This window comes from Oncorhynchus clarkii, chromosome 20 (assembly GCF_045791955.1).
Source record: "Oncorhynchus clarkii lewisi isolate Uvic-CL-2024 chromosome 20, UVic_Ocla_1.0, whole genome shotgun sequence".
Lineage (NCBI taxonomy): Eukaryota > Metazoa > Chordata > Actinopteri > Salmoniformes > Salmonidae > Oncorhynchus > Oncorhynchus clarkii.
In genome coordinates this window covers 45,287,421-45,313,818 of record NC_092166.1, presented here as the reverse complement: position 1 = coordinate 45,313,818, position 26,398 = coordinate 45,287,421, and the positions used below count along the sequence as shown (strand labels likewise).

General features: G+C 44.6%; 2 protein-coding genes across 2 annotated transcripts in view; one reads left to right on the top strand and one right to left on the bottom strand.

Annotated features, from left to right (window-relative positions):
- LOC139377452 (proto-oncogene Wnt-3) overlaps positions 1-23,258 on the top strand; it is a 42,970-nt gene extending 19,712 nt beyond the window's left edge. Inside the window, exons 2-4 of the mRNA XM_071120483.1 lie at positions 17,899-18,140; positions 21,130-21,395; positions 22,779-23,258. Of these exons, the coding sequence (XP_070976584.1) occupies positions 17,899-18,140; positions 21,130-21,395; positions 22,779-23,258 (988 nt within the window). The remainder of the gene's footprint in view (positions 1-17,898; positions 18,141-21,129; positions 21,396-22,778) is intronic.
- Positions 23,259-25,357: 2,099 nt separating this feature from the next.
- LOC139376414 (vesicle-fusing ATPase) overlaps positions 25,358-26,398 on the bottom strand; it is a 56,813-nt gene continuing 55,772 nt past the window's right edge. Inside the window, exon 22 of the mRNA XM_071118982.1 lies at positions 25,358-26,398. This exon is cut by the window's right edge and continues 306 nt beyond it. The gene's annotated coding sequence lies outside the window, so the exon portion shown is untranslated.

The window sequence follows — 26,398 nt, the reverse complement described above, 5'->3', positions numbered from 1 at the left end:
TCCGACATTGCTCGTCCTAATATTATATGTTTCTTAATTATATTATTTTACTTTTAGGTTTGTGTGTATTGTCGTGAATTGTTAGATACTACTGCGCTGTTGGAGCTAGGAACCCAAGCATTTTGCTACACCCGCAATAGCATCTGCTAAATATGTGTATGTGACTAATACAATTTGATCTGATTTTAATGTTTGCAAGTTAATTGAAGATGAAATACAAAAATATCTAATTTACACCCCTGAGTCAGTACATTGTAGATGAACCTTTGGCAGCGATTACAGCTGTGAGTCTTTCTAGGTAAGTCTCTAACAGCTTTCTGTCTCTAACAGCTTTCCACACCTGGATTGTGCAACATTTGCCCGTTATTCTTTAAAAAACACTTCAATCTATGTCAAATTGGTTGATCAGCATTGCTAGACAACCATTTGCAGGTCTTGCCATAGATTTTCAAGCAGAAGTTAAAACTGTAACTCGGCCACTCAGGAACATTCACTGTCTTCTTGGTAAGCAACTCCAGTGTAGATTTTGGCCTTGTGTTTTAGGTTATTGTCCTGCTGAAAGGTGAATTCATCTCCTAGTGTCTGGTGGAAAGCAGACGGAACCAGGTTTTTCTCTAGGATTTTGCCTGTTTATTTTTTATCCTGAAAAACTCCCCAGTCCTTAATGATTACAATCATACAGATAACATGTTGCAAACACCACTATGCTTGAACATTTGGAGAGTGGTACTCAGTAATGTGTTGTATTGGATTTGCCCCAAACATAACTTTTTGTCCTGAAAAACAAAGTGATAATTGCTTTGCCACATTTTTTTCAGTATTACTTTCGTGCCTTGCTGCAAACAGGATGCATATTTTTGAATATTTTTATTGTGTAAAGGCTTCCTTATTTTCCCTCTATCAATTAGGTCAGTACTGTGGAGTAACTACAATGTTGTTGATCCATCCTCAGTTTTCTGCTATCACAGTCATTAAACTCTGTAACTGTTTTAAAGTCACCATTCGCCTCATGGTGAAATCCATGAGCAGTTTCCTTCCTCTCTGGTAAATGAGTTAGGACGGACGCTTGTAATTTTGTAGTGACTGTGTGTATTGATACACCACCCCAAGTGTAATTAATAACTTTACCATGGTCAAAGGGATATTCAATGTCTGCTTTTTTATTTTTACCCATCTACCAATAGGTGCCCTTCTTTGTGAGGCATTGGAAAACCTCCCTTATCTTTGTGGTTGAATCTGTGCATGAAATGTACTGCTCGACTGAGGGACCTTACAGATAATTGTATGTGTGGGGTACAGAGATGAGACAGTCATTAATAATCATGTTAAGTAAGGGATAAACAACGAGGGACTATGTGCTCTATGGCAGATAATAAACAATATGGAAGGTGTGTTCCACGACGTGCTAGCGGAGTGGAACTGACCTTCCATGGAACAATAGGAACAATAGAACAAAAAACAAAATGTGCACCCAGGAGGGGCCCCAGGACCAAGTTTGGGAAATACTGAATTAGCCTACTGCCAGCTTTTATGTTGCTGACAAAGGCAGCATGTTTGCACAGTCCCTAACCGTGCATTTGCATTCTCATAAGATGCTGAAAGAATGAAAGAAAGAGTAATTCTCCACTCCTATTCCCGGGACTGCAAGAACAACTATTATATTAGGCTACATGTGATAGGTATAGGCCTATAGTCAGTATCCATATTTGAGTTACTACAGTAGGCTACAACTTCAGTGTCCAAATACTTATTTTCAGTTCAGAGAGTTAGCAGGGGAAGCTGCCGCAAAATGTGTCGGTAAACTTTCCAAATGTCGACAAAACAAAATACGTTACACAAGGTGGGATCTTTTTGTGTTGGTCAAATGATTCATGCAAGAAATGTTGATAGAAAAACACTTTCATGTGCAATTATTTATGTGCAAACCATCATATCTAAATGAACTTGGAGTCACGTGATGACATGTTGTGTGGTCCTCCCACTATGACTTGTCGGGAGAGCATGCAGTTTATTAGACTACAGATGAAATACACTACACTACAGAAGTATGTGGACACGCCTTCAATTTAATGGCTTCGGCTATTTCAGCCTTACTGACAGGTGTATAAAATCGATCACACAGCCATGCAATTTCCATAGACAAACATTGGCAGTAGAAGAGCTCAGTGACTTTCAACGTGGCACCTTCAGAGGATGCCACCTTTCCAACAAGTCGCTTCGTCAAATCTCGGCCCTGCTAGAGCTGCCCAGGTCAACTGTGAGTTCTGTTAATGTGAAGTGGAAACGTCTAGGAGCAACAACGGCTCAGCCACGAATAGGTAGGCCACAGAAGCTCACAGAACGGGACCTCCCAGTGATGAAGCGCATAGCTCGTAACAATAGTCTGTCCTTGGTTGCAACAATCACTACCGAGTTACAAACTGCTTCTAGAAGCAACGTCAGCACGAAAAGACCTGTTCGACAAGCATGAAATGGGTTTCCATGACTGAGCAGCCTCACACAAGCCTAAGATCACCATGCACAATGCCAAGTGTCGGCTGGAGTGGTGTAAAACTTGCCGCCATTGGACTCGGGAGCAGTGGAAACGCATTCTCTGGAGTGATGAATCAAGCTTCACCATCTGACGAACCAGGAGAACGCTACCTGCCCCAATGCACAGTGCCTCCTGTAAAGTTTGATGAAAGAGGAATAATGGTTCTGGCTACGCCCCTTAGTTCCAGTGAAGGGAAATCTTAACGCTACAGCATACAATGACATTCTAGACGATTCTGTGCTTCCAACTCTGTGGCAAAAGTTTGGGAAAAGTCCTTTCCTGTTTCAGCATGACAAGGCCCCCGTGCACAGAAATGGTTGTCCAGATCGGTGTGGAAGAACTTGACTGTCCTGCACAGAGCTCTGACCTCAACCCCATCAAACACCTTTGGGGTGAATTTGACCGCCGACTGCGAGCCGGGCCTAATCATCCAACATCAGTGCCCGACCTCACTAATGCTTGTTCGTGGCTGAATGGAAGCAAGTCTCCCCAACAATGTTCCAACATCTCGTGGAAAGCCTTCCCAGAAGAGCGGAGGCTATTATAGCAGCAAAGGGGTACCAACTCCATATGAATGCCCATGATTTTGGAATGAGATGTTCGACAAGCAGGTGTCCATATACTTTTGACCATGTAGTGTAAGTTATGATGAACTTCACAGGTTGGTGAAAGTGCAAAGTAATGACCTTGATGCTCTTTTCCAATAAATATATTGTGTCTTATTCTGGTGACATGATCATCTATGCTTGGCTGCTTGACAAATAAAAAGAATATCGCTCTTTTGTTCATAATACTCCTTATAGGACACATCACTGCCCTCTATACTCCTCAGTAAACTGGTCATCTCTGTATACCCGTTGCTTATTTATAAAACCCTCTTAGGCCTCACTCCCTCCTAGCTGAGATACCTACTGCAGCCCTCATCCTCTACATACAATGCCCGTTCTGCCAGTCACATTCTGTTAAAGGTCCCCAAAGCACACACGTCCTTGGGTCGCTCCTCTTTTCAGTTTGCTGCAGCTAGCGACTAGAACGAGCTGCAACAAACACTCAAACTGGACCGTTTTATCTCCATCTCTTCATTCAAAGACTCAATCATGGACACTCTTACTGACAGTTGTGGCTGCTTCGCGTAGTGTATTGTTGTCTCTACCTTCTTGCCCTTTGTGTTGTTGTCTGTGCCCAATAATGTTTGTACCATGCTTTGTGCTGCTACCATGTTGTGCCGCTACCATGTTGTGCTGCTGTCATGTTATGTTGCTACCATGTTGTTGTCATGTTGTGTTGCTACCATGCTGTGTTGTCATGTGTTACTGCCATGCTATGTTGTTGTCTTAGGTCTCTCTTTATGTAGTGTTGTGGTGTCTCTCTTGTCGTGATGTGTGTTTTGTCCTATATTTTTAATCAAAAAAAGACCATTAACATTATAACAAATAAAACTATTTTGGACTTAGGGGAGAGTGGGGTAAGTTAAGTAATTTTTTTACATTCAGCATCACTACATCAATGGATATATAGTGGTCTTTTGGCACAACCTACCCTGAATATGGGGTAAATTGAGCACAGGGACTGTCCTATGGCAGGGGATGATGGCAGCGAGTAGGTCAAAGTTGAATTCATAGAATTGGGGTGTGGTATATTGCATCTATTTGAAATGTATACTGTACCTAAATTCAGATGTAGATCTCTTCGTTCAATATCACTTACCCTTCCATTTCTTGACCTGTTATCTGGGACAGGGATGTTGTTTTGATGTGCCAATTAGTAGGCAAGTTCTCTGCATTTGAGGCTACTAAGCCCATGAAACTGGTCCGCGAGATTCTTGATATGTTTAGCAAACTCAGACTCCATGTCATCAGAAAAAAACCTTGTGTGCCTCTGCTATTCTATCATAGTCTCTCTTTCGCACACGTACATTTTGTTTGTTTTTTTGTTGACAATGTACCTCTTCAGTGTCATTCAGTCAATTTTTCATCCCTTGAAGCTGTTGGAATGGACTCACTTCCTTGGCTGCTCTCTTAAGAACCTGAAGGGAGGCTAGACCCCTGCTTGTTTTACGTTTGTATACACGCGGCATGATGATGTCTGCTCTGTAACAATAAAATGCACTATCTTCAGTTGAAATGCGTGACACATTGCAAAGATACTATGTATATTATGCATAATTCAAACAAAATGTAAATCATAATATACAGTTGGGCAAAAAAGTATTTAGTCAGCCACCAATTGTGCAAGTTCTCCCACTTAAAAAGATGAAAGAGGCCTGTAATTTTCATCATAGGTACACTTCAACTATGACAGACAAAATCACATTGTAGGATTTTTAATGAATTTATTTGCAAATGATGGTGGAAAATAAGTATTTGGTCAATAACAAAAGTTTATCTCAATACTTTGTTATATACCCTTTGTTGGCAATGACAGAGGTCAAACGTTTTCTGTAAGTCTTCACAAGGTTTTCACACACTGTTGCTGGTATTTTGGCCCATTCCTCCATGCAGATCTCCTCTAGAGTAGTGATGTTTTGGGGCTGTTGCTGGGCAACACGGACTTTCAACTCCCTCCAAAGATTTTTTAGTGGCTAGGCCACTCCAGGACCTTGAAATGCTTCTTACGAAGCCACTCCTTCGTTGCCCGGGCGGTGTGTTTGGGATCATTGTCATGCTGAAAGACCCAGCCACGCTTCATCTTCAATGCCCTTGCTGATGGAAGGAGGTTTTCACTCAAAATCTCACGATACATGGCCCCATTTATTCTTTCCTTTACACGGATCAGTCGTCCTGGTCCCTTTGCAGAAAAACAGCCCCAAAGCATGATGTTTCCACCCCCATGCTTCACAGTAGGTATGGTGTTCTTTGGATGCAACTCAGCATTATTTGTCCTCCAAACACGACGAGTTGAGTTTTTACCAAAAAGTTCTATTTTGGTATCATCTGACCATATGACATTCTCCCAATCTTCTTCTGGATCATCCAAATGCTCTCTAGCAAACTTCAGACGGGCCTGGACATGTACTGGCTTAAGCAAGGGGACACGTCTGGCATTGCAGGATTTGAGTCCCTGGCGGCGTAGTGTGTTACTGATGGTAGACTTTGTTACTTTGGTCCCAGCTCTCTGCAGGTCATTCACTAGGTCCCTCCGTGTGGTTCTGGGATTTTTGCTCACCGTTCTTGTGATCATTTTGACCACACGGGGTGAGATCTTGCGTGGAGCCCCAGATCAAGGGAGATTATCAGTGGTCTTGTATGTCTTCCATTTCCTAATAATTGCTCCCACAGTTGATTTCTTCAAACCAAGTTGCTTACCTATTGCAGATTCAGTCTTCCCAGCCTGGTGCAGGTCTACAATTTTGTTTCTGGTGTTCTTTGACAGCTCTTTGGTCTTGGCCATAGTGGAGTTTGGAGTGTGACTGTTTGAGGCTGTGGACAGGTGTCTTTTATACTGATAACAAGTTCAAACAGGTGCCATTAATACAGGTAACGAGTGAAGGACAGAAGAGCCTCTTAAAGAAGAAGTGACAGGTCTGTGAGAGCCAGAAATCTTGCTTGTTTGTGGGTGACCAAATACTTATTTTCCACCATAATTTGCAAATAAATTCATTAAAAATCCTACAATGTCCCTGGGTTCGCGCCCAGGCTCTGTCGTAACCGGCCGCGACCGGGAGGTCCGTGGGGTGACGCACAATTGGCCTAGCGTCGTCCGGGTTAGGGAGGGCTTGGTCGGTAGGGATGTCCTTGTCTCATCGCGCACCAGCGACTCCTGTGGCGGGCCAGGCGCAGTGCGCGCTAAACAAGGTTGCCAGGTGCACGTTGTTTCCTCCGACACATTGGTGCGGCTGGCTTCCGGGTTGGATGCGCGCTGTGTTAAGAAGCAGTGCGGCTTGGTTGGGTTGTGTATCGGAGGACGCATGACTTTCAACCTTCGTCTCTCCCGAGCCCGTACGGGAGTTGTAGCGATGAGACAAGATAGTAGCTACTACAACAATTGGATACCATGAAATTGGGGAGAAAAAGGGGTAAAAGTCACAACAACAAAAAAAACAATAATAAATAAAAAAATCCTACAATGTGATTTTCTGGAATTTTTTTTCTCATTTTGTCTGTCATAGTTGAAGTGTACCTATGATGAAAATTACAGGCCTCTCTCATCTTTTTAAGTGAGAGAACTTGCACAATTGGTGGCTGACTAAATACTTTTTTGCCCGACTGTGTATATGGAGTATGGTGGCCATTGGTTCAACTAACCCCAAAGCAAACATTTTGACTATATTACCCCACACAGATACAAGGATGCACTTTCATGCTAGGTTTAGGATCTCATATTGTAGTGTACAGAGACCCCAACTGATGAATAAAACAATCTTACAACTATCTACCTTGATTTAGATACAAGCATCATGAATGCTATAACACAATACATTTATTTGACTTTGTGAAAATACGTTTTTTTGGACCTAACTTATATACCACTTTTTCCATGTTGTTAGTTCCTGACAGGCTCTTCTTAAATATTTGGTCACCTGATTCATTTTGTGTATTGTTTCCTAGAAACAAGGGGTGGCTCAACTAACCCTTAACCTAACCCACTCTCCCCAACTTTTCTATGCATAAAAAAAACTGTACAATAACTAGGACAGGGTATCTTGCCATGTGTGCACCTAAATGCATGGCATGATAGTGAGACTTTTGAGTACAAGTAGGAACAGAGCAAACCCCCCCGCCCTCCTGCTTCTCTCGTCCACACGTGCACATGGGCACGCACACGCACCCTACTTTCCATGGAGCTATGAACAGTGCCTGAGGATGGATTGTGACAGGCTGGTTCTCTCTAATTCCTCTCCCTCTTTCATGCTCTGTCTCTCTTCCTAGGAAAACGTAGCATTTTCCATAACACATTGGACATGCAAGATTGCGACAAAAAAAGTCAACTTTAAATATACTCACAGTCATCTCAGAAGACAGTAATAGGCTACCCCTCCTGACAATATTGTTTGCTGCCTGCACCTTACTCAAGCTAAGGTGAGTTTGTCAGTTTTGTAGGGCCTACAGTTTCTGCTCTTCATTAAAAGTCTTTATTGTTGCATGTGTGTAGCGTCATGTGTGTGAGTAGCCTAGCCCAGGGCTTTTCAAACAGGGGTCTGGAGGTCCGTATTTGTTTATTTTTTAAAAACGATTTGTGGGGATTTTTTATGTGAAAAATGATTATTTTAAGACTATCACTAGCTGCAACAGAATACCATCATGGATACCATTTTTATGTCTCTGCGTCCGATATGAAGGAAGTTAGAGCTATTTTCACACAGCAATGCAAACCAGTGTTAGCGCAATGACTGGAAGTCTACAGGAACAGTTAGCATGCTAGCTGTTCCTGTTCATCCGACACTGGAGAAGTGGATAAAGGGCTTCATTGCCAAAATCTCGAACTATTAATTTAATATGGAGGTCATTACAGTCATTGGAGCTACTTACAGGGGGTTTTCTGTATAGATAATTCTTATGTGGGCCTTCTAAGCGATCATTTTCAGGATGGAAAAACAGTTTCAGTGTCAATATAAGTAACCTAAACCAGATAGAACGCATGCAGAAAAGATGTTGAACTATAAATATTTTGGAATAACCATCTTTAATTACTAACAATCAAATAAAAGATAGAAAGTCAGGAAGAGTACTAAATACAAAAAAAAACAGACATTCATGGTACATTCCCATTGAGTTTGTTATAACGCTTGAGCAGAGGAACACAGCATTAACCTGATGACGGGTTAGGGTTCCCCTTTGGGAACGACCCCTCCCACGTTCAGCTGGAACATGGCGCATGGAACGCAAAAATATTCTTAGAAATATTTAACCTCCACACATTAACAAGTCCAATACCTCAAATGAAAGATAAACTCCTTGTTCATCTACCCAGCATGTCTGATTTTTTAAATGTTTTACGGCGAAAACACACCACATATTTATATTAGACCACCACCGAAACAAAGACAAGAGGCAGCCATTTTGTCCCAGAAAATATAAAATTATAAAAGCAGGATTAAAAAATAAATCATTCACTAACCTTTTGAAAATCTTCATCAGATGACAGTAATAGGACATGTTACACAGTACATTTTTTTTTTCAATAATATGCCATTTATATCCATAAATGTCCATTTACATTGAATTCATGTTCAGAAAATACTCAAAAATGTCCGCAGAAAATATAGGTAGCGCCGCAAGATAACGTAAATAGACATCATAAACTTTGACTAAATATACATGTTCTACATATAGTTAGAAAGATACACTGCTTCTTAATAATGCAATCGCTTTGTTACATTTCTTTTTAACGTTACAGAAATCGCTCACTATTCAATATTCTGAGACGGCGCTCAGATATAAGCTATATTTCTCCGCTATGTTGGAGTCAACAGAAACACAGATTTCAGCATAAATATTCCCTTACCTTTGATGGTCTTCGTTCAGAATGTACTGGAAGGGTTCATACTTACCCAAAACATCGTTTGGTTTCAAGTCTTGTGTCTTTGTATTAGCTACTGCTAACAATATCAGCTGAAATGCACCCAAAATGTCCTCTGGTCCGGAAAAGTTGCGCATCAAAACTTCAAAATGACATATTATGTGTCGACTAAATAGGTCAAACTAAGTGCAGAATCAAGCTTTAGGATGTTGTAAACATACAAAACAATTTTCAATTCAACCGGTCGTTGTTAGTTCTCCTCCGGAGTGCTGGAACAAAGGAATGGCTGGGACCAATTCGCGCCCTAACGCACAGGTATTTTCTCGCGGCACTCACTCAATTCACTCCCATAGGGCCAATTCTCGCGGGATTTGAACGATTAAACGCTCTACTGAATGAGGACATCTAGTGGAAGACATAGAAAGTGTCCCCAGATCCATAGCTGGTTGGGAAGGGTGGGGGCGATGACGTCAAAGTTGCCCCAACTTTCATGACCAAAAAACTAGTTTGGAAGAATGCCTGCCCTGTGAGTTCTGCTATACTTACAGACATAATTCCAACGGTTTTAGAAGCTTTAGAGTGTTTTCTATCCAATAATAATTATTATATGCATATATTAGCCATTTTTGACAGATTTTTTTCAGTTTACTATGGGCACGCAATTCCTCCAAAGGGGGCAGTATTCTGCCTAGCCTTAAGAGGTTTTAAAAAAAGCAAAATGCATAGAATTGCAGGAAATTAAAACTTCAAAATGATCTCTTAGCTCCATGCCAAAGTGTGTAGAATTGCTTGAAATCTGCATCAAAATTGTTTTTCTCAAATTTTTCTCTCAGCTCAATGGACAAACGTGTAGAATTGCAGAAAACTTGATTAAAGGCCTACAACAGAAACATGCTCTCTATGCCTCCGTGATACCTTTCTAGCTTAATAGACTGTGTTTAGAGTTGACATTTCCTCGTCCAATGAACTGTGAAGTTAAAATAATTAAACTGTCTACCAATGCTGATGACTTCTATACCTACTTACTTGTATCATTCGCCTGATGATAAGATGTGACATTTTTGTTGTTGCGAACATATGATCGGGGTCCCTGGTCTCAGGTTTACCTGGGCAGGGGTCCCAGGGTAAGAAACGTTTTAAAACCCCTAGCAGAGCCTCGAGCCAAATGACCTATCCTTGCCAGAGAGCATTAGCTTAAATTCATTGTCGATCTAATAATTGAAAACTGAATCGACCTCAACACTGTAACACTGCTTGCTTGCATGCTTACATGATAACTTCGCAAGGTGAAAGGTTACAATTTGTGTTTGTGGTGTGTTTTCTTGTAGGCCAAATGTGAGGGGAAAGATTACAAGCCGTAACAAAAGCACGGGAGGAAACGGACAGCATGCTCCTGCCTCAGCCGTTTCCCTGTTATAGCGTGCAGTCCATCAGCCCGGCTTGGTAGGGTCTGTACTATCCGGGATCCATGGGACTTCTCTACCCACTTGAAGTTGACATTTAAAATGGTTAAGGTTAGGTAAGGGTTCGGGTACGGTACTGTCCTGTCTGGATAGCGCGTGTCGGTTAGCTCTTGGTTTGTTTTTCAAATATCAAATAGGCTAGTGGCGGTTCTATTTAATACTATATCGGTTTGGTAAACCGCTAGCTTACACATGCTGCCTAAATTAAGCAGAATCCATTGCCATTAGTGGAAACCAAGACTGTTCTCAGGGAAGGCCCGGTTGTAGCTAGATATTTTCGATTTGCGTCGGGGATCATTTTTGCATTTGAGCTAACCCTTTTCCTAGCCTTAATCGAATTATCCTAACCTGTCACGTTCATCCTAACCTGTCACGTTCATCCTAACCTGTCACGTTCATCCTAACCTGTCACGTTCATCCTAACCTGTAACGTTCATCCTAACCTGTCACGTTCATCCTAACCTGTCACGTTCATCCTAACCTGTCACGTTCATCCTAACCTGTCACGTTCATCCTAACCTGTCACGTTCATCCTAACCTAAATGTGGCGCCATGTCGATGGACGTTATGTTAACTCCTTGACTGACATTTCCTACAGAGTGAAAAATGTGTTAGGGCAGGCTATTTACATCAACAAGTAAAGTAAGCAATAATGGACCGAGCAACCACAAGTCTAGTATCTGAAGTGTTCCTCATGGGGAGGGCTCCAACGAAACAGTGAGTTGAGCTATGACGTTATCAACAAAAACCTAAAAGCTTTCTTGGAAATCCTAAATAGGCTTAGTTGAAATGTGTCTAGGCTACTAATATAACGACTGAAGCCATTTAAAACACCAAATTACATAGTAGGCCCGCCTATCAGGGTCCTGTTCTTGTATTGGATGGACGTATTGTGGTAGTAGGAGTGGATGGGTGACGAACTAACAATATTGGTGAATTTAGATAGCCATGTGATAGCCTGCCTAGTTAACTTTAAATGAAAGAGAATGGGCATATTGAGAGAAGAAAGGTGTTGACATGGTATATAATAGCATTATCATAATGACATCATTGTCAAGATTATGCCTACTCCCTATACAAAGTCAGCCTATAGGCCTAATACCACTGAATGATTGCACATGTTACAGTTGACATTGGTCTCATACTATTGGAGATAAGAAGGGCTACACATGTTACGTGATTATCCTTGACTGGTGGTGAGCCGAACGCGTGATTGGGAGGTCAAAGTGATGATAGGATAGGAGTTCTAGCTGGTCACAAACTTCAAACCCACTCTTACAGGCCACCAAGCCCAAGGCAGTGAGGTCAGATGTCATGCATTAGCTAGTTCAGAAGGGGCGCAGTGTTTTCTGTGCCTCTGGACATGGAGTACCTGTCACAAAGAGAAAGTTCATCTGTCTGCTCTTAGACAAGTACAACATGTTGACCCCCTGTGGTGTAGACCTCCAACAGAAATGGCTGCAAAACATTCCAGCCACACATAGTGATTGAATCAAAGATTATTCAGCCGCAACGGGAGTGGTGGAGCAAACCTTCATAGAAGACATATGGAGCAGAATTGCAACCTTCCCAGAGGCTTTGCCCCTGTGAAAATATCCTTCATAGATATGTCCACATTTCAACTGTTCTGCAGTGTGTGATGGAATCCCTTTGTTTCCTCTTCTTTGTGTCTGTGGTTTACAGTGGCCCATGTGCTCACGTCAGGTTGGTTTTGATACTGAGAAACCCCCCAACCAGCAGCACTAAACCCCCCAAGGCCAGAGGAGGCCCCACAGTCATAGACCTGCCTAGGCATGCACCTGCCAAGCCCCACAGTTTCTGCTCCTCTGTCTACTCCCCTACAGCGGATTCCCCCGGCATTCTGCCTCGTGCTCCTCTCCCACTCGGTTCAGACACGTCGCAGGCTCCGTGTGATATATGCACAGCGCTCTGTGTGCGCGCGATACACCTGGCACCCACAGACTTCCCCTCAGGTCTAAGACTCTCATTAGCACCTAGCCAAAGACACCCATTGCTTTCATCTCAAACCGTCACAGACAAAGTGAGGCGCATCCTTTATAAACAAAATAAAATCGACACGCAGAGCCTCAGCATGTAGTCTAAACACGCTATGTCCACAAGTAAGCCCCATGTGGTTAAGTAATCGACTTCATCAAGACATCCACACGTTGCCTCCGAAACTGGTGCGTCACCACTGCAGCAAACACACCAGGGAGAGGGGAGGCGAGCTGATTGGCTATTGCCTTGCCAGGGATCGGCTCCAACACTGCAGGCAACTCCATGCAGGGCCAGGGCATCCACTCAGGTCCGCCCCATGGCAGACTGGGTGATTGATGGGCAGTAGCACAGCAAGCAGACTGTGTAATTACGCTACTTAGTCACTCAGTCACTCCAGACAGAGTGAAGTCAGCAACACTTGAATTCAGTGGGATTTCTGGGATTGGCAGATGAGTTCATACGTTTTTTGCTCGCCGCCCGAGTAAATACGACCTTAAATTAATGGATAACAGAAAAAAAAATTGATAGATGAATGACGATTACTCCCAAATGACCAGCAAATCAGTCAGAAGTCAGTTTTCGTGCAAGGGAACATGAAATGTTAGGGAACTATTCAGTTGATCTCATTGGGATAGGTATTTGTGAATACGAACACATATTTCAGGTGTGGTTTAAAAGAACAACCCCAAGCATTGAAATTAATTAGCGGTCTGAAACCTGGGTGAATGCAGGCGAAATTACTGTAGCTTTACCTGGCTGGCATATTTTTGTATTTTGAGATAGGACTGCTTACTATAATGGACCTTGATATCGTCACCAGTCTTGCCTCACATCTTTATTAAGTCCAGAAATTGCATGAGCTTTCTGAACATTATAGGTCAGTTAGTACCACATGTGGCAGACCAGGCATTGATGGCTGTTGACGGCCTCACATGTTCCTTCAGCTCAGCTGCATTAATAGCCAAGCCATTCAGCCTGCTGTCTCAGTGGGTAAGCCCCACTGGCAAGCAGTGATACATGGGAGCCTGCTGTAACAATGCTCACCTGCACTCCAAAGGAGATCAAAAAACAAAAGTGTGTGGCAGGAGGAGGGGGGGTGGGGGAGAAAGCAAAGCGCACATGAGCTGTGAACTTTTCTGAGGGGGGATTTCCCCCCCCCTCACTTCAATGGCTTTTGTGTCAGGGTGGGGTGGGGTGCAGCGGCGCACTAATCTGTCAGAGTCAGAGGCTGCCGTGATAGGGTTGCGCCCCGCGGGGGGCCTGAGGTCATCCCGAGTGGCACTCTGATCTGATCAGCAGCGATTGTTCCCCCATGATCCTCTCCCTCTCTGTCTCTCTCTTTCTCTCTCCCTCTGCCTACCTCTTTCTCTCTCCCTGTCTCAAGGCCTCCAGCGGCACTCAGACAGCCCAGGCTCGGCAGAGTGTCAGAGTGTCTGCAGTTACATTGGCAAGGCCTCTCTCGCTGATCCTGCTGCCGTGTAGTGTGGTGTCGCTGGCCCTGTCTGGGGCCCCTGGATTCTCTGTCTTACAGCACATACAGTACACATTCTCTTTCAATCTCTCTTGCTCACTTTCTCTTTATCTCACACACACACACACACACACACACACACACACACACACACACACACACACACACACACACACACACACACACACACACACACATTAGCTAGCTCTCATCTTACACTCAAACACACAGTCACAGTTGTACTTCAAATGGGCCAGGGAACTACACACATAATATCCAATGCTGTGTTCCAGCTGTATCAAACTCAAAAATGTCTATGTATGCTGATAAAAAAAGCAGTACAGTTTAGCAATGTCATAAAACAGATAAGGATCGTGAATGTTCTGTCTCTGAATTAGCTTACAGTACGTAAAGATGCAGTCTGGGATCTTAAGCACTTACAAATTCGTAACATATTGTATAAATTGGAATTTGTGAAATATCTGCCTGAAACTCTGGAGCATCACTTTAAAATCTACAGCAATGCAGATGTGGTGCATGGGGGATTGCGCCACATCGCATACAGATAGATGTAGGATCTTAATTTGAGCCAGTTTGCTACAGCGGGAAAATAATCCTGCAGCAACAGGAAATGTGAATTATTATTATTATACATTTTTTATTTTATTTGACACCAGCTCGCTTAACCCGGAAGCCAGCTGGACCAATGTGTCGGAGGAAACACTGTTCAACTGATGACGAGGTCAGCCTGCAGGCACCCGGCCCGCCACAAGGAGTCACTAGCGCTCGATGAGCCAAGTAAAGCCCCCCCCGGCCAAACCCTCCCCTAACCAGGACAACGCTGGGCCAATTGTCCGCCGCCCTATGGGACTCCCCATCACGGCCAGTTGTGATACAGCCCTGGATCGAACCCGGGTCTGTAGTGATGCCTCTAGCACTGCGATGCAGTGCCTTAGACTACAAGAAATTTGAATTATTATGTGGATTATAATTAATGGACATTTTTTGTAGGGGTTGGTACATTTTTCATTAGTATTTTCTCAACCTTGAATACACTACAAGTTTGCATTTCCTGGTGTGCAGGAAAAACCTCAACAGGTGCTATATCTGTAGGTAGGTAAAGGCATGTTTGTGTGTTTATGAAAGTGGCATACACTTTGAATAAATAAACAATAAAATTACAAAATCCCATAACTACTTTATGGCAAACATAACAACTTCTGGAAGACGCCGTGCAGTTTTGTTTGAGCTTGTCATCATAGTAAGCATGTTAAAACATGGACATAGCAAACATCACCCCCCCCCCCCCCCCCCCCTTATCTTAGGAGAAAAATCTGTCAATTAAAATTAATTACTTCAATGAAACTATAATGGTTTCTGGCATCCCTGGCTGATCTGGGCTGTCTCGTTGTGGTGATTAATCCATGTTTAGGCACATCTAAACTCGCGTTTATTTTCAGCAAACTTAACTTGTGTAAATATTTGTATGAAGATAACAAGATTCAACAACTGAAACATAAACTGAACAAGTTTCACAGACATGTGACTAACAGAAATGGAACGATATGTCGCCGAAAACAAAGGGGGGGTCCAAAATCAATAGTAACAGTCAGTATCTGGCGTGGCCACCAGCTGCATTTAAAAAAATATTATTAAACCTTTATTTAACCAGGAAGGGCTCATTGAGAATTAAAATCTCTTTTCAAGAGTGTCCTGGCCAAGATAGGCAGCACCAAGTCATTACAAAAATTACAGACAAACAACATGAAAAACTACAAGTAATCTAGTAAAAAACATAGAATTCACAAGAGTATAACAAAATCAAAAACAGCAAATTAAAAACATTGACAGTTCGGGGAATCAGTATCAAGATCATTCATAAGTGATTTAAAAATACCAATTAAGTACTGCAGTGCATCTCCTCCTCATGGACTGCACCAGATTTGCCAGTTCTTGCTGTAAGATGTTATCCCACCAAGGCACCTGCAAGTTCCCGGACATTTCTGGGGGGAATGGCCCAAGCCCTCACCATCCAATCCAACAGGTCCCAGATGTGCTCAATGGGATTGAGATCCGGACTCTTCGCTGGCCTTGGTAGAACACTGACATTCCTGTCTTTCAGGAAATCACTCAAAGAACGAGCAGTATGGCTGGTGGTATTGTCATGCTGGAGGGTCATGTCAGGATGAGCCTGCAGCAAGAGTACCACATGAGGGAGGAGGATGTCTTCCCTGTAACGCACAGCATTGAGATTGCCTGCAATGACAACAAGCTCAGTCTGATGATGCTGTGACACACCGCCCCAGACCATGACGGACCCTCCACCTTCAAATCGATCCCGCTCCAGAGTACAGGCCTCGGTGTAACGCTCATTCCTTCGACAATAAACACGAATCTGACCATCACCCCTGGTGAGACAAAACCGCGACTCATCAGTGAAGAGCACTTTTTGCCAGTCCTGTCTGGTCCAGCGACAGAGGGTTTGTGCCCATAGGTGACGTTGTTGCCAGTGATGTCTGGTGAGGACCTGCCTTTACAACAGGCCTACAAGCCCTCAGTCCAGCCTCTCTCAGCCTATTGCAGACAATCTGAGCACTGATGGAGGGATTGTGCTTTCCTGGTGTAACTCGGGCATTTGTTGTTGCCATCCTGTGCCTGTCCCGCAGGTGTGATGTTCGGATGTACCGATCCTGTGCAGGTGTTGTTACACATGGTCTGCCACTGAGAGGACGATCAGCTGTCCGTCCTGTCTCCCTGTAGCGCTGTCTTAGGCGTCTCACAGTACAGACATTGCAAATTATTGCCCTGGCCACATCTGCAGTCGTCATGCCTCCTTGCAGCATGCCTAAGGCATGTTCACGCAGATGAGCAGGGACCCTGGGCATCTTTCTTTTGGTGATTTTCAGAGTCAGTAGAAAGGCCTCTTTAGTGTCCTAAGTTTTCATAACTGTGACCTTAATTGCCTACCGTCTGTAAGCTGTTAGTGTCTTAACGACCGTTCCACAGGTGCATGTTCATTAATTGTTTATGGTTCATTGAACAAGCATGGCGAACAGTGTTTAAACCCTTTGCAATGAAGATCTGTGAAGTTATTTGGAATTTTACGAATTATCTTTGAAAGACAGGGTCCTGAAAAAGGGACGTTTCTTTTATGGCTGAGTTTATATGCCAGCCCAAAGTGAGGCACCGGGAGTTTTAGGAATAATGCCTTATGTCCATTACCACACACTGAACTGCACACAAACACACACACCCAGTCAATCTTAAATCACACAGACACAGATCACATATCATCAATAGGTAAACCACAAACGAATAACAAAGAAATGAGCCACTGGTTTGTTTGTGTCTTATTATTGTACATGGGGCCTTCCCCAGAGGAGAAACAAACAGACAGGTTCGTGTGTGTGTTATCTTTCGAATCATCAGGGTCTCTGGAGGCTAACAAGAGGGAGCACTTTGAAAAGTCAATACGAATAGGTCATATCCCTTCCCTGAAGAGGGGCTATTAGCTTCTGTTACTGGGGGGGGGGCACTCACTTCCACTGCATTAAGCGCTCATAAAGTCAATAACACTCACCAAGTCAAACCATTCCCCACAGAAAAACTCAAATCAACGCCACCGGCTGCAAATCCAACTATGAGCACAGAATATTTTAAACCACTGGGACAAAAAAGCTACATTTGTATATTGAGAGGCAATCCTCTTTTTTGGGACAATCTGCCTCTGTGGAGGGCCTCCCCTGGCATATACTGTATAACCCTCCCTCTCATTGAGGCAGTGAGTTCAGAGAGGGCACTCTATTTTACTCAATGGCAGCAGATCCTATAGATAGCTTCTCCTTAGAAAGCTGTATGGAGAGACTGTGGGAGACTGTGTAGCGTAGGCGCTAGGTAGTGATACTATGTCTGGCTGGGGTGGTACGTGACATACTCCCCCCCCCCCCCCCTCCCCCTCTCTCTGTGTGTTGCAGGTCCCTAGCCCTGGGGCAGCAGTACTCGTCTCTGGGCTCCCAACCCATTCTGTGCGGCTCCATCCCTGGCCTGGTGCCCAAGCAGCTACGCTTCTGTCGCAACTACATCGAGATCATGCCCAGCGTGGCCGAGGGCGTGAAGCTGGGCATCCAGGAGTGCCAGCACCAGTTCAGGGGCCGGCGTTGGAACTGTACCACCATCAAGGACAACCTAGCCATCTTCGGCCCTGTGCTGGACAAGGGTAGGCTTCTTACTCTAACAGGACTGTTTGTCTAAAGAATACAAATATACTCCTCTCCCCAATGGTCGAATACTACTAATGAGGTATTTATATGAGGGATATCATTTCTATATTTTTGGGGGGGATATATGAATGACAGCCAAGTATCATATAAAACATACAAAAAAACTAATTGATGTACAACAAGAATGATATTGGACTACTCTGTAAAAAAATGAGATAATCTGACCTCAGATTCTAGGGGGTTTGCCGGTTCTACTTTTTCTCATGGCGGTGATAAAAACATTAAAGGACATGTCAGTGAGAAAACGGGAAACAAACAGTGTGAACAAGTGTGAGGAAAGTACAGCAAGCTGACATAGGAATAGAAGAACCCGCTACTCTGCAGCTGAGCACTGCCTGTCCCCTGTGCTCCGGCTGACAAATGACTCGCAGGGTAATAACAGTACTATCTATACACCTTTCCTTACTGCAGTGAGAAATGAGCGCCGATACAAGGAGGGACAGATGATTCAACGTCCATCCACCGCTCTACCTTCAACATCGCGTCTTTTGTGTTTGAGTCTTCTTCCCGGGTTTCCCAACCTCGCTGACGTTTTTAGACAGTGAAAGAAGGTTAGTCGGTGTTGTGAATCGCTCAAGATTAGCTCACACAATTCAATTTGATACGCAGTTGTTACAGTTGACACACTGGAGATCATCTATCGGGCTTTTCACACTAAATACTAAGCACCGACGGTCTTGACACTGACTGGTTGCTTTAAACAATCTGATGCAAAAACACAGAACGCACAAAAACAGAACCCGGGGGTGCTCGGAGTACGCCTTGAAATCCCTAATGATGAAGATGGGTTTTTGTGTTGTGGAGTGAGGCTGCTGATTGGAAATGAATTAGCCTGTGTCTCAGAGGGGAAGGGATCTGGGCAGGAATGGGCAGTGTGAACCTCCCTCGCTCTCCTCAATAAAATAAATAAAAAGGGAGAAGGGGAGGCCAAATGAGATTACAGGCAATATAAAAGGGCTGGGGGGCTCAGCTCAACCCCTACTGTGCATGAAGACCAGTGCGCGCCTCACACAGCCCGGCTCCCACGGACGCTCCATTCACACGCCCTTTTGACTCTGTCATGAAAACAGGCTGAAAGGGAATCTCCCAACCTACCCCGGGCCGGCACGTTGGGGGTGAAGTGGAAGGCAGGGGGTGCTGGCGAGGGAGGGGGGCAGCCTGAGTTGGAGTGACGGGCAAGGGGTTGGCGAGGATGGAAGGGGCCCCAGACCAGGGTGGCTATACCAGTCCACCACCACCTTAACTAGTATGGGGGAAATGGGGAGTGGAGGTGGTGGTGGTATTGGAGGATGGTGTTTCAGGGTGGTGGCAGAGGGAGGGTGTTGGGGGGGGGGGGTTAAGGGAATGCCAGCTCTGGGCAGAGCGGAGTTGTGGGGGCGCGAGTCGCTGGGCCCTTTGTGTGGGTAATACAGTGTGACACAAGGGAAACAAAGGCGGATTGATGGGCCCAGCAGGTAGCAGGAGCAGCGCTAGCCTTGGCTGACAACCAGAGCTCCAGGGGCCCACAGCTCACAGGCCCCTGTTGTGGAGAGCCCAGCAGGGCTTGCCAGGGTAGCTGGGACTCCCGGTCGCCTCCCAACCAGAGGTGTATGTGATCCAATCAAACAAACATTCACAGGTTTTAGCACAAAAATGTTGCTTTATAGCTGTTCACTTAGAATGAAGCACACTGGGGGGGAAAAATGTAGATTGTGGACACTTGAGACAATTTCTTTAGTCATGGTTTAGTGACTATATGTTTAGAAGATGTATTAACTGATTAGATAGTGTGCAACATGCTTTCATGTAGATAGGAGGTGATGTTTAGTGGTAATCTAGTGACTTTTAATACGTTTCCACTTCCCCGGATTTCCCATCAGAGCAGCCATATGACCTCTCACCCTATTATGAACTTATGACCCTATTCAGCCGTTCACATGAAGGTTTCATTCAAACAAAGGATGTGTAACTTAAAATGCTCAAATAAAAAAGGGTAACCTCTTGAAAGGCTGTGAACGCTAATTCACTTTATGAACCCATGAAATGTCCCCTGGCAACCCAGACTACACCTTTTTCAATGATGATTCTCTCTGTTTAATGCAAATCAGCACTACAAAGACTTGTAGATCGGCTTACACTGTAGAGTAACTAACGTCCCTGCAGGTATGTAGTAGAGAACACTACTAACTACAGTCAGTTTTAGGGGGGCTAGGCCTCCCTAGATTTAACAGTGAATCCATTGCAGGGAGTAGGCCCTCCCCTTACCCTCCGGATTTGTGTGTGTGTGTGTGTTCGTCCCTGCCTGTGTGTGTGTGTGTGTGTGCGTGCCTGCCTGTGTGTATGTGCGTGCCTGCCTGCCTGCCTGCCTGTGTGTGTGTGCAGTCTGAGGTGGTGCAGCAGAGAAATGGATGAGCCCACAGTAAGTGTGCTGTGATTGCGAAACAATGGTGTCTGGTTACATAATAAGCGGTTGCGCTCAAAGGAGGCGTAACTCCATCTCTCAGCACGAACACGGCAGCGGAGCAGAGCAGATGGCCTGCTCAGTTTCTACCCAGAGGCCCTGTGGGCTCTGACGGAGGGGGACAACATTCCTGAAACACTATCCAGATGCAAAACAGCACACCTCGGGGATGACAGGAGGTCACCGAGATCTCACTGAGCATTAGGCCCGACTGACACCAGCCACAATAGGTTGATGTCACAGCCAGGGGACACTGTCTACTGTAGCCATCGCTACGACGTGTTCCCAAAATCATAGGTAGTGATCAGAGTCTAATGTTTTAACTCCTCTCACGGACATGTCTCAGAATCTTTTTTAAAATTCTTGCAGTATCCTTTTCATTGACCCTGCCGTATTGAAGTTGGCAGCAGTGAAACTTGCTGCGTTAAGAAGTTGGGGCACTAAAGATTGATTCCTTTAATGTCCTCTTATGTTTTTCTCTCCAGCGACCAGAGAGTCGGCGTTCGTCCACGCCGTCGCCTCAGCGGGGGTGGCGTTTGCTGTGACTCGGTCCTGCGCCGAGGGCACGTCCACCATGTGTGGCTGTGACTCCCACCACAAGGGTCCCCCGGGGGAGGGCTGGAAGTGGGGCGGCTGCAGCGAGGACGCCGAGTTCGGGGTGCTGGTGTCCAGAGAGTTTGCCGATGCCAGAGAGAACCGCCCCGACGCGCGCTCGGCTATGAATCGGCACAACAACGAAGCAGGACGCACGGTAAATAGACCTACACTGAGGATTTACTGTACTGCACAGCTAGCATGGATATATTGGTAGTACACGCTATACAGTTAAGTATACAACTGTTGGTAACACAAAGGCATGCACGTAATGTAAATACACATATGTACCACAGTTTACTACACAGCCAAGCGGGATGCAGTGTATAAACTTAAGTATATTCAGTACACATATATCAGTAGACAATGATACAGGACACACCCTGAACACACCCAGGCCTGTAACTAAAGAAAGATATAAAAGCACAGTAGCAAAGATACAATGAACAAAGATCTGCTTGTTTGGCAATCGGATGGAATTATCCACAGTAAACATTACAGTACCAGATTACTAATTCTATGACAGGAAGGATTTTGGTATTTGACTTAAGTTCAGTCCACATTTCTGCGAGTTCCTGCCTGAAAAGTAGCACTTCAACTTGAATGATTGGGTAATTATCTGATGTTAAAAAAAAAGAAAAGAAATGCCCCTGCCTTTCCTAACCGAAATTCCCTGAGAGACAAATAACCAGAGTTAGTGTGAGGGGGAAGAGAAGGGAATCAGCTCGGACTTAAACCATCACTCGCTGCTGTCATTGCTCAGTGCAATATCTGGTGAGCTACTCCTCACCAACATGCTGAGGGGCAATTGGAGAGACCACAACGGCAACAAGGCAGTCCTTTGATCTGACTAGACAGGAGCAGGGAGACCACAGGAGCTGCAAAACGGCAGGCAGCCCAGTCAGGACCCCTTTCTCTCTCTCAACCCTGATCCCAGCCGCCCCACCTGGCCCTCTCACGCTCCGTTGTTTACCTCGGGGCCCCTGGGAGATGCCAGGGGCCTGACAAGCCCAGGACATGATGTCAGAACTAAGAACCTTTCCACCCCTCACCGCCCCCACTCCCCTCTCGCCCAAAGGTGCCACACACACCTGCCTTCCGCCACAGCTGGGGGAATTCTGCAGCTAAATATAGTTGGGGAATTAAAGCAAAACAAATCTAAACAAAGGTGAAGAGCGCTTTGCTCACGTAAACGCAGTGACTTCAGAATGAATTAGCGGCTGCACGCTACAAATGCCTGCCTCTGTTTCACAGCTGCCTGAACCACAGATGTAGACCGAGCCAGGTAGCATGTTGTTCTCAACCTACAGGTCGGTACTCAGTAGTCACTCAGGTTATTGATAAGAATAGTTGTTCAAAAATGGGCTGTCTGGTGAAAGACTAAACAATATGGGCGATAGACAAAACAAACATGCCCCTAGACTAAACAAACTGACACCCAGACTAAACAAATCACCATCAGACAGAATGTGTTATATTGACAAGCTACCAATCACATTTACTGTACACTGTGGTGAATTCATCTCTCTTTTTCTCTCAGACCATCCTGGACCACATGCACCTGCGCTGCAAATGCCATGGCCTGTCAGGCAGCTGCGAGGTGAAAACATGCTGGTGGGCGCAGCCCGACTTCCGCATGCTGGGCGACTACCTGAAGGACAAGTACGACAGCGCCTCGGAGATGGTGGTGGAGAAGCACCGCGAGTCGCGCGGCTGGGTGGAGACGCTGCGCGCCAAGTACGCCTTCTTCAAGCACCCCACGGAGCGCGACCTGGTCTACTACGAGGGCTCGCCCAACTTCTGCGAGCCCAACCCGGAGACGGGCTCATTCGGCACGCGCGACCGCGCCTGCAATGTGTCCTCGCACGGCATCGAGGGCTGCGACCTGCTCTGCTGCGGCAGGGGCCACAACACTCGGACTGAGAAGCGCAAGGAGAAGTGCCACTGCATCTTCCACTGGTGCTGCTACGTCAGCTGCCAGGAGTGTGTGCGCGTCTACGACGTGCACACGTGCAAGTGAGAGCCTTGTGCGCTCGCTCGGACAGAATGATGGACCACAGCGGCCATCGCAGACACACTGCAGTCATCGCATGCATACAGACTTAAATACAGACAGACACCAATGGGGAGTGACATTTCTGTACTGGAACTCCATACTTCTGGACCCTTGTGATAAAAATGTCCCTCATATCCTTCTTCCAAGCCCTGCATCCTCCATATGGGGCAGCCCATTTCCATTGGAACAAGCTCAGTCAGTTTGACCAGTTCACATTCCTGCAGCATTGGGCCATGACCCCTTCTTTATTTATTGCTATCGAATGGACATCCTTTTTAACTAACACCTGATTTCACCAGTCAATCACCTGGCTGGTGGACTATTGTGAACGAAAGCAGTTCCCCAACGTCACTCGTCAATCCAAACCGTACTGAACACACGGCGGCAGCCCAGGAACCTACCACTTTTAACTACTGAGCGGGCTGTTACTGGACCCTGCCCTTCTAAACTAAGCTACTGAGCGGATGAAATCTCCACTTTCTCAACCCCTGTACTGGTACTGTACTGCAGCAGTCACCTAGCTGAGACGCCTGGAAGATGTGCTAGAGCGTGATTTTATAGCCCCACATTTCTGAAATATTAGCAATGGGCCGGGACTGGAGGTGGTATGCAGGAAGGGACATGTGAACGAACCAAACATGCTTGTTTCCACTCACGGACATTTCTGCACATGTATGCACTATTCAGCTGTACACGAACTGTCTGGAGGAGGTGAAACTTTAGCAATTGTTATTTATGAGAGCAAATGCATTCTTCTTGTTGATCTCAAGATCAGATACACTTTTCTGGAATTTCCCATTACAGTCTTTGAGGAAATTATAACGATATGTCATAGAGAAGAAAACGTTCACGACGAACATGTAGAGGGTTCAGGTTTAAGAGGTCGTACGTCATTGGATTAACATTGAATTCATGGATCACCAGGTCATTTTGCACTCGCAATAGGCCCAATGCTAATGAATAATTCTACTAATAGCGGGTCATACTACGACAATGAGATTATAATTGTGTCGAACACTCGGACGGTCCATTTCATTAGGTTCCTCATAGTGCTGTGAGGTCCTTGTTCTAAGCGAAACCCTGCTCACCAGTGAAAGGTGATGATGACAAGTGGAGAAAGCAGAAAGTGTCAAGTCATCAATAACCCCCTTTCCTCGTCTCCTTCCCTTAATTGCCAGTGATGTGAAACGTCTTGACAATAGAAGCAATACGTTGGAAACTTGTTCAGAGACAACGTGTCTGTGGGAGACAAATGGAGGAGACGAGGGTAAGAAGGTTATGTAAAGCCTATTGGGATACAGCTGATGTGCTGACTGCCAGTGACAGGGGTGTAAGGGTTAGGGATGTCAGGCACATGGGATAGAGGTTTCCACACAACATGTTCTGACAGTGCTACGTGCTTCCTATTCATTATATTTAACAAAAAATACAATTTACCCCAGGTAGTATAGGCTCCTCTCTGTGACATACGGCAGCTTAGCAACTGCGTCACCCTCTAAAAAACCCTCCCTACCAGGGCACTTTGTCGTTCCTTTCCTGCCCGCTATATCCAAAGTTTTGTACAAAGGTTTTAAAGTGAATAATTCCCTTTTTATTTTATAATCTGAAAATGTTATGTTTTTATAAATATTATTTATTATACAATGTGTATATATCTGAACTAAGATTATATATTTGAAGAACAAATTACTGTCTCATGCTTTTGCTTCTTAGCCAGAGGTACTTTTCTAATCATTTCAGTTTGTAAGCATCGATTCCTCTACATTTCCTTACCAAATCATGTATATAGACATTTGCACATAACACTTTTGAACTCATTTTTAAATGGCAAGCTGCGATGGTGTTCCAAACTGTGATAGACAGTTATCCATGCTTAATAAATAGTCCGATCCTCACTATAACTCAAAATAATGTCTCAATCTGCTCTAGAACTCTGTGAAACGTCTGCAATTTGTCTCGATCAAGTCCATTTCTCCCTGATAAAATCTATAGGTGAATGACAAGTGCATCTGCATCAATCGATAATACACACACACACACTTAGAAAAGTACTGTACGAAATGTTCATGTGTCCAATTTTATTGCGATAATACAATTGCAACTTGTCATAAGTTTTACAGCGTTCAAGACTTCATCACAAATAGATTTAGAGAAAAAAAAGCACACTGGTCACTGCAAATAATGTCTGGTTGATATATCCATACATTTACACTTGAATTGTGTTTATCTGAAACAAACCTGCATAGTGTACTTCTGTAAATAAATGGCAGTGTGTTAGGCATGCACACGGATGGGGGACGGGGGGAGGCGAGCTATAATGTCGGGCATATAGCCTTTATACAGAACAGAGTACAGAGACTCTGATGTATCAGGACTAGGAGGTAGAGATAAGGCCCATGGGTTCATAACAGTCAAAAGAGGGTAGTGCCACCCTGAAAAAGAACCACATCTCTCCTGTTCTATAAGGCAGACACTTTCTGGCATAGGATGTTATTTCTGTTAGCTACACAGGCTGAACGACAGCTCACAACACCGCAGAAACACTGAGGACCACCAGTAACGGCAGAGAGTAACAACGATATGCTTTAAACCTAGTATACCTCCACTTATCACTCCCTCGCCTCTTGTCCACAGAGAAACAGCACGGCCATCCACCAGCAGGCAAAGGCACAACAGAGGTCATTCATAGAGAACAGCATGATACAGAATTAATTTCAACAGGTATATCAGGCGTGGTTGGGGGGGGGGGGGGGGGTTCCCTTCTAAAATGGTCTTGGTCTGAAAATGGATCCGTTTTTCCAGTTACTATCTAATCAATATTTTTTGTAACATGATTAAGTATCCATGACAATTATTCATAAAACAAAGAGAGTCAAAAATGAAAACATAATAAAAACCAAAAAGTGAGCAGAGCTAAGGGTAAAGGCTTGGAACCATCATTTCCTGGAATGATTAGAGACCTACGTGCGTAATATCGAACACACAATAGGTCATCGTATACACGTTTGTGCTTACACTTTCCTCATCTAATACCTACTTAGTTATAAACATACAACCACCTTATTTTTGCTTTTTATACATAAAATCCCACAGAGTGCTAGCAG